Source organism: Megascapheus bottae, chromosome 15 (genome assembly GCF_031878675.1).
Source record: "Megascapheus bottae isolate mThoBot1 chromosome 15, mThoBot2.hap1, whole genome shotgun sequence".
Classification (NCBI taxonomy): Eukaryota; Metazoa; Chordata; class Mammalia; order Rodentia; family Geomyidae; genus Megascapheus; species Megascapheus bottae.
In genome coordinates, this window is record NC_143523.1 from 43,559,821 (window position 1) to 43,568,075 (window position 8,255).

At 50.6% G+C, this 8,255-nt stretch overlaps 1 protein-coding gene across 4 annotated transcripts in view; it reads right to left on the reverse strand.

Moving 5' to 3' along the window:
• Positions 1–7,530, reverse strand: part of Lrrc20 (leucine rich repeat containing 20) — a 59,100-nt gene extending 51,570 nt beyond the window's left edge. For 2 of the 4 annotated variants that reach the window (XM_090346481.1, XM_090346478.1), the window contains exons 1-2: positions 7,464–7,530; positions 2,316–2,459 (exon numbers count right to left, since the gene is read on the reverse strand). In XM_090346481.1, coding sequence (XP_090202607.1) covers positions 2,316–2,397 — 82 coding nt within the window. In that variant the 5' untranslated portion in view covers positions 2,398–2,459; positions 7,464–7,530. The other 2 variants (XM_090346479.1, XM_090346480.1) reach the window with 2 other exon arrangements.
• Positions 7,531–8,255: the final 725 nt, after the last annotated feature.

The window sequence follows — 8,255 nt, forward strand, 5'->3', positions numbered from 1 at the left end:
ACCTGAGTCCATGCTGTAAGGACTGAAGCCTCACCTTCAGCTTTAGGGAATGAGGGAAAATGAAAGATTTAATTAGCTTCCAAACCAGGAGCCTGTGGCTCACACCTAGCTACTTAGGAGACTGAGATCTGAGGATTACAGTTTGAAGGCAGCCTGGACAGGAAAGTGTGAGACTCTCATCTCCATTTCATTACCTAAAAAAGCCAGAAGTAGAGCTATGGCTCAAGTCGTAGAGTGCTCGTTTTGAGCAGAAGAAACTCAGGGACAGTGCTCAGGCCTTGAGTTCAAGCCTCAGGACAAGAGCACACAGCTGCCATTTTCTGAGCTCACAGCATGCCAAGTACATGACAGACATCTTGTAATCACGCATATGAGGTAGACACAACTACATCCTCATACATAGATGAAGAAATTAAAGCTCAACAGGTGAGCCTCAGCAATCTGCTGTGTTACTGAATTGACAACCCAGGTCCCTAGCACCCAACGGCAGGCTCGTCAAAGTCAATATTAGTGGTGAAGAGCTTTGAACATGAGGATTATCACAGCCATATGACCAGTGCAGATACCCAGACACTCTGATGGAGGGTCCAGAACCAACAGCTCACCAGAGGATAAGACTTGCTCAGAGACTCTGCTCCAAAGCCGACAGCAAGTTAGACTTCTGGTAGAGGAGACATTGTATATATTTTGGCTCAGTTCAAAGACTCACTCTGCCATGTGCTAAGGCAGTACCTGACTAACCTGGGCTGGAAGGGAAAGGCAAAAGACCACAGGGTCCATATCCTCTAGAGAGGCTCTGCAGAAAATGGGAAGAAGGGTGGCTGGAGTAAGGCTGAGGACTTCCCAGAAGAAGAGTGCCTACCTCATCCTGAAAACTGAATGTATCTCTCCGATCCTGAGCCACCACCTCTTGCCCCAAGTCTGCATTCTAGACACACTTGATGAGTGACCACTCAGAAAAATATTCTACCTTTCCAGTCTGGATCTTTGCTCAGGAATAACTGCCACAGAAATGCCCCTAACAGCCTCAAAGATGCAGACATACGTGCCCACACAGCCCCAGGAAGTTTACTCACCTATAAATTTTTACAGCCAAAGTCTGCCTGTCTATAACAGCAGGCATCCAAGACAGGACTCTGCTTTAGTCCTCTGGGTGCCCACAACACACCTCTGACTTCACAGTGATGGAGCTTATGCTCCAGCAGGATGGATGGACGGATAGATGAAGGATGGACACACGTATGTGCATGCGCATGAGCGCGCGCACACACACACACACTACACATGCCTTCCCAAGCATACACAGGTAATTGAACTGAATCCCCAGCTCTCCTTCCTCATGAACATCTGCTGGTACTGGAGGAAGTGGCTCACACCTGTAACCCTAGAGCTACTCCAGAGGCTAAGATCTGACAACTGCAGTTTGAAGCCAGCCTTGTGTGCCCAAAGTCCATGAACCTCTTATCACCAATTAACCACCAAAAAGTGGAGCTCTGGCTCTACTTTGGAAGTAGAGCTGTGGCTCAAGTTGTAGAACTTCAGCCTTGAGCACAAAAGCTAAAGGAGAGTATCCTGGTGAGCTTAAGTTCAAGCCCTAGTACAGGCACACAGTACAATGAAATAAAAGTAAAATAAAATAAAGTATGCCTAATTCAACTCAACAGGATAGTCTATCCACTTAAATGCTTGGAGTCTGGGAGTAACTCACAATCTAAAATGCCACAATCAATGCAAAGCAAAAGACACAATTCACAACCCAAGTACAATATGGAATGCGAGGAAGCCTCCCAAATAGGCTAAACCCCCAAACACCCACTCATCTGTTGCCCCTCCTTCTTGTCCTCATCTGAAGACAAAGTAGCCATCAGTCACCATAGGAGGGCTGTGACAATCCAGGAAGGTGACGCAACACAATGGCATAGTATGTGCATGAGGGAACCATCTGGTGCCAGCCTAATATTTCATTTGGTCCAAAGGCCATCAACTAGCCCACATAGCAAGAATTGTCTTCCATGGGGACACAAAGCACACACAACTGCCACAAATACAGCCAAAGTTCCATCAAGCCTTTGCCCTCATGATCGGGCATACTTCACCCAGCCATCTTCATTTCTTCCTGGGTCAATCACTTCTTTTTCTTTTTCTTTTTTTGTCAGTGGTGGGGCTTAAACTCCAGGCCTGCGTCCAGAACTGTCCCTGAGCTCTACAGCTCAAGGCTAGTGCTCTACCACTTGAGCCACAGCGCCATTTCCTTCCTGGGTCATTTCTAAGCTGACTTCACAGGGCAGTGAAAAAACCAGGCTTCCCTCACTCACCCAGTGTGTCAGAGCCGCTCTCCACCGTCTCATTGACCTTCCTTGCAACTCTGGCCACGGCCTCACCCATCTTCTTCAACATGCAGCCGTAGGTAATCTGCTCCCAGCCCCCAGGCCGGTCTGCTTCTCACAAGGGGCCTGTACCTGGGGAAAATGCAGGGCCATGAAGTATCCTCCTGCCAGCTGGAACCCCACTCTCCTCAGCACCCTCCTCTCCAAGATCCAGCTGGCTAGGAACCCAGGAACAGGTCCAGGCCACTCACCTTTCTTGGGACCCAGAGCCCAGGCCACAGTCAGAATGGGCTTTGCAAAGGCTGATCTGCCTGTCAGAAGGAGAAGACAACTGGCCCCTCCTGCTTTGCTCCTAGGAAATACATATGACCTCACCAGACACAGGACCCAGCCTGAACCCGTGGCCAGACAGGTGAGGACTCAGGTGTGTGCTGATCTGTGACTCAACAGCTAGGATGTTGAAGGCAGGCCCGGCCAACTACAGAGGAAAGATACCTGCCCTCTACCTGCCCCTCATCCTATACTTGAACTTCTTCCAGCTCACCTATCTGCCAGGTTCCTCGTGCACCACAGGAAGTAAGTGTGCCAAGGCAAATGGAGCCCACAGTCTGCAGGTGGCTGGGCCCTCAGCATGAACTCCCTTCCCTTTGCCAGTCTGCAGGGAAAGTTACAGCACTAGCTTGTATACCTGATTATCAGCCTGATGCTGAGTTTATCTGCAAGCAGGGGAGAGATGATGGAAATGAGAGAAGGGAAATCGGATTACTAGGGGAGAAAAGGCTTAAAAAGGTAAAAAAAAAAAAAACAAACAGCTGCAAGTCAGTAACTCTCACCTGTAATCCTCCTCAGGAGGCTGAGATCTGAGGATCAAGGTTCAAAGCCAACCTGGACAGGGAAGTCCATAAGACTTATCTCCAATGCATTGAAACTCAGAAGTAGAGCTGTGGCTCAAGTGGCAGAGTACCAGCCTAGTGTGAAAAAGCTAAGGAACAGTGCCCAGGCACTGAGTTCAAGCCTCAGTACACACACACACACACACACACACACACACACACACACACACACTGTGTGTGTATAGCTATAGCTATAGTTATAGATAGATAGTGTTATATAATGTTAAAGGTGTAAGGCTTCATAAAATTATAAGGTATGGGGACATTTAGACAAAAATGTTCCCAACTTTCTGTTTATTAGAGTGGGAAACTAAGAAGGACTAGCTAAGGGGCCAGTCCAAGGTTACAGTGACTGAGTAGTAATTGCCAGGCTAGCCCAGGTCAATTCCATCCATCTCACCTGTAGCTCCCTTAGCTCCAACCCCAGCTCCACAGGTAGCCGGAGGAGCTACCCCTAGGGCCACAGGCAGGTCTGTGAGGGCACAGAGCTGGGGCTGGGAGCAATGCTCCGAGCTGACAGCAGATAAAGACAAAATGCACATAAATACGCAACAAAGGCTACTTGGGAAAACAAAGCAGTACACATGCAGGCATGATATCAGCAGCTAAACTCAGTTTCTTACTCATATGAGTCTCAGCAAACAACTCGGTGAAACTCATCCTTGAGGAATGAGTAGAATTCCTACTTCTCCACCTCCAGGAAGTCTCCTCAGACTGCCCAAGCCCTTCATGATTCTCTCCTTCCTCTGAGTTTCAGTAGCACTTAATGACTTAGGACAAGTCATTTAGGTTGTTTACGAGCTTTTAAACCACACACACACACACACACACACACACACACACACACACACACACACACTGCCACCAGGCACAGGTTAAATAAGACTCAAGACAGAGCAAAGACTCCAGATCTAATGGAGAACAATCTTGGGATGACTCGGGGCTGGAGTGAGTTCCAAAGACCACCAACAAAATTCCTACTTCAGTCACTGTTTCTTTTACGCTCAAGGTGAAGCCTGTTTGACAAAAACAGCAAGAACTGCTGGGCACCAGCAGCTCATGTCTGTAATCCAAGACACTCAGAAGAGGCTGAGATCTGAAGATCATGGTTCAAAGCCAGCCTAGACAGACAAATACTGAGGAGTTTCTTATCTCTAATTGACCAGTCAAATCTAGAACTGGAGGTGTGGCTCAAGTGCAGTACAAGGCCTAAGTGGAAAAAAAAAATCCAAGTGGTAGCTTGGGACCAGGACTTCAAATCCCAGTACCAACACCAAAAGAAAATGAATGAGGAGGAAGAGGAGGAAGAAGAGGAAGAGGAAGAAGAGGAAGAGGAGGAGGAGGAGGAGGAAGAGGAGGAGGAGAAGAATTACTATTTAGTATCAACCAGGAAGTAGGATAAAGAAACCTTTTTTTCCCTTTAAGCTGTAGACCTACCTGGAACTTTCTGCAAAAGCCCCTGGGCAAGGCTGCCCTGGGTTGTGAGGGGCCCCAGTGTCTACTATTTGAGTCCATCAGAAATCATCATATGTCAGCACTGTTTAGACAATCAGGATACAAGGGTGGCCTTGCTGGAACCACAATCCAAACACAGGCCCCCATGGCAGCCTCACAGGCCAAGAGACACAGAGATGTTGGAAAATATCCTAAAGGGGAGAAACAGGAGCCATTATCCAGTCTTGGTCTAATTTGGTCTTAGGACCCTCCAGCTAGCTAGATGGCATTAGTCCCTGTCAGGTACTAGAAGGGAGGCCTTAGAAATTTTTCAGGGAAGCACTCCAAATCTCAGAAACCCTCAATATAAAGTTGAAGCCCTTACACCACTGCTCCCCCACATGGACCTCTCTGTGCCTCCCCTTCTCTCCTTTTCCCAGAGTGTCCATGTCCCATAGTCCTGGAAAATATTGAATTCTAGTAATCATTTCCTTGGTACCTTGTAGCAGGCTCACCCTGGGCAAAAAAAAAAGAAAAATGGCAAATACGGTCCAGAACAACCTTCCTACTGGGTGGCAGAATGTGTCAGATTCTAGGACAACAGGTCAAGGGGCAGACATGACCCTAAAAGGAAGGAACAGGGTCCAAGCCCATGTATGCAATGACCAAGGGAGATGGGAAACCCCACATCCAGTCTGCTCCTGCACTATTAGAGGCCTTCCCATAGGGCTGTCCTCTGATGGGAGCAACTAACCCAAGCAGAGATCTGGAAAGTTGAAGAGTCTCATTTGTAGAATAGAAATGCCACCTTCAACTGGGCTGGTTCAAAATGTCACTTCAAGAAAGGACCATGCAAAGCATTAGTGTTTCCTATCAAAAAAGAGGTACATGGTGCTGTGGCTCAAGTAGTACAGCACTTGCCTTGGGCAGAAGAGCTCAGGGGCAGTACCCAGTTGAAGCCCTACAACTGAACCAAAAAGAAAGAAAGAAAGAAAAAAGAAAGACAGAAAGAAAGAAAGAAAATTTAAAGGTGCACACAGAAAGTTTGGAAATAATAAACTGAATGCCAGGAAAAAAAAAAAGTTGGGGCTGGGAGTTTGGCCTAGTGGTAGAGTAAGTGCTTGACTGGGATGCACAAAGACCCAGGTTCCATTCCTTGATACCATATACATAGAAAAAGCTGGAAACGGTGCTGTGGCTCACATGGTAGAGTTTTAGACTTGAGAAAGCCCAAGGACAGTGCTCAGGCCCTGAGTTCAAGCTACGGGGCTGGCCAAAAAGAAAAACGTTTCCCCTAATCCTGGCAACTATTAATATTAACTATTCAAGTGGTTGAGATCTAAAGACCATAAGTCCAAGCCAGCCCCAGGCAGAAAACATCTGTAGGACTCATCATATCTCCAACTAACCAAAAAAGTACAAGATATGGAGCTGTGGTCAAGTGGTAAGGCATCAGCCTTGAGCAAAACACTTCAAGGGACAGATCAAAAGAGACACTGTTTATGCCCTGAGATCAAGCTCCCTAATAAGGGTGTATGTGTGCATGTGTGCGTACACGCACACATACACACACACAAGGTTGCCCTGCCTTGTGGGAGGTGCCAATACTGTTCTCCTGTCTCACCAGACCAGAACTTAGTTTCAGTTGGAATCAAAGAGGAAATGTGTACGAAGGGGAGGGGTGCACTTAAACCTGACCGTGGCCCCCTGACTAGGCCTTTACAGGCAAGAACTCTCTACCTTATCTGCAGTCCCAAGATCTCTGCAAAGGAGCTTCTGCGACACCACGTCCGCACCAGCTGCTCCTATATTTAGTTTCTGGTGTGGTCAATTGGGAACTTTAGAGCCTGGCAGCCGCTCTGGCCAGCAACCGGAGCCTCCAGAGCCATGCGTGCAAGCTGTCCCCCCCCCCCCCCCCCCCCCCGCTGCCGACTCCAGCCAGGCCGAGTGCCTACCCAGGGTGAAGATGCGACTATGGGGAGGTGAGGGGCGGGGGTCTTGCTCCCAACTCAACTCCAGTACCCCCAAAGGCCCACTGGAAGCAGGACAGGGCTTGACCCACTTTCCCACCCCAGGAAAAGAGACTGCTGGGGGGTGATCGCGACGCGTCGGCGCCGGGTTTCTACGTCCTGGGGCTGGAGGAGCCCCACATGAGCACCCTTATAGGTTTCTCTGCACCCCTGGACTCCCCGGAACTACAAGGGTGGCCAGGTCAGGATCCTCGGAGCACTGCACAACAGGGGCCCGCGCTACTCCAATGCCTGCAGTCAGGGGTTCGATGTGGGACCCCCCAGCCTGCCTGGCGGGAGCGGACTAGGAGAATAAAGCAAGCGGGAGGTGGGGCCGTGGGTGGACGCGGAGGGCCTGGGGCTGCTCTGCGGGCAGGCGCTCGCCAGGACACGGAATGCAGGCCCCCTCTCTTCCCGAGCGGGAGCAAACCCGGAAAAGTGTCGCGTGGGGGACGAAATACACAGCAGTCTCTCCCGGCACGGGCGCCTCCCTTGGGAAACGGAAGCCCACCCAGGAGCGTTTCCTCCGGGCCCACTGTTCCCCTCCCCAAACCATCGTGGTACAGCCGCAGAATGCAAGCCGCACCGGCGACGTCGTGGCCCCCTTCCCGCCACAGACACAGCTGGGGACGTGTCGGGGGGAGGGGACGTTGCAAACACCCGGACACTTTTCGCCCTCTCTCCCCTCCCCACGCGCACACACACACACACACCCCGGCAACGCTTGGCCTCGGACTACGTTTACTTGGTGGGGCTCGAAGCGTGTGGCCCTATCCAGGGAGGCTTTCGGCTCCACTTACAGCGGCAATGCCTCCCAGCGACTCGCGCAGCGCAGTCACGCTCCCGCGGCCACCCGCGGCGCCCAGTTCAAGTTCGGAGCCCCGCGGGGAGGAGCGTCGGGGCCGAGGACCGGCGCGCACGGCCTCTGGACCAATCGCTGATTCAGGATGGGCTAGGGGGCGGAGCTATCCCAGGTCCTGAGCCGCGCGCGCCAATCAGCACGCGGGTCCTTGCGCGCGCTCCCGAACGCAGGGAGGGACCGCTTTGTGTTCGGTGGTGACTGCGCTTGCCAGGCGGGCGTGCAACCCTGGGCGTGCTGTGCACCCCAACATCCAGAGGACTGAGGTACCGCTGGGATTGGTTCCCCCACACCCCGAGCTGAATTAACCGGATCAGGGGTACTTTTAAGAAGGAGAAAAAAAAGAGCTGATGGCGAATTGGAGAACTCCTATGGTGCCTTAGGGAGACCATTCATGTTCTTAGAGACCGTAATTCCAGCTGCATTGTTACTTCAATTTTGGAAGGCCCAATGTTCTTTCCCACCTATTATCAGGAGTTGAAAGTGTTGAAGTAACGACATCACGGAGTCATTATGAGGATTAACCCAAGGAATATTGAGAGTCATGGCCTACCCATGACTGGGGCTCCTAATGGTTCCTCTCTTGAACTCAAGGCCTGTAGCTTGCTGAGCTGGTGCTCCACCACATGAGCCACACCTCTAACAGTGCTTTTTACTGGTTATTTTGAAGATGGAGCCCCGCAGACTTCTCTTCCTGAGATAGCTTTGAACCTTGATCTTCCAGATCAGCCTT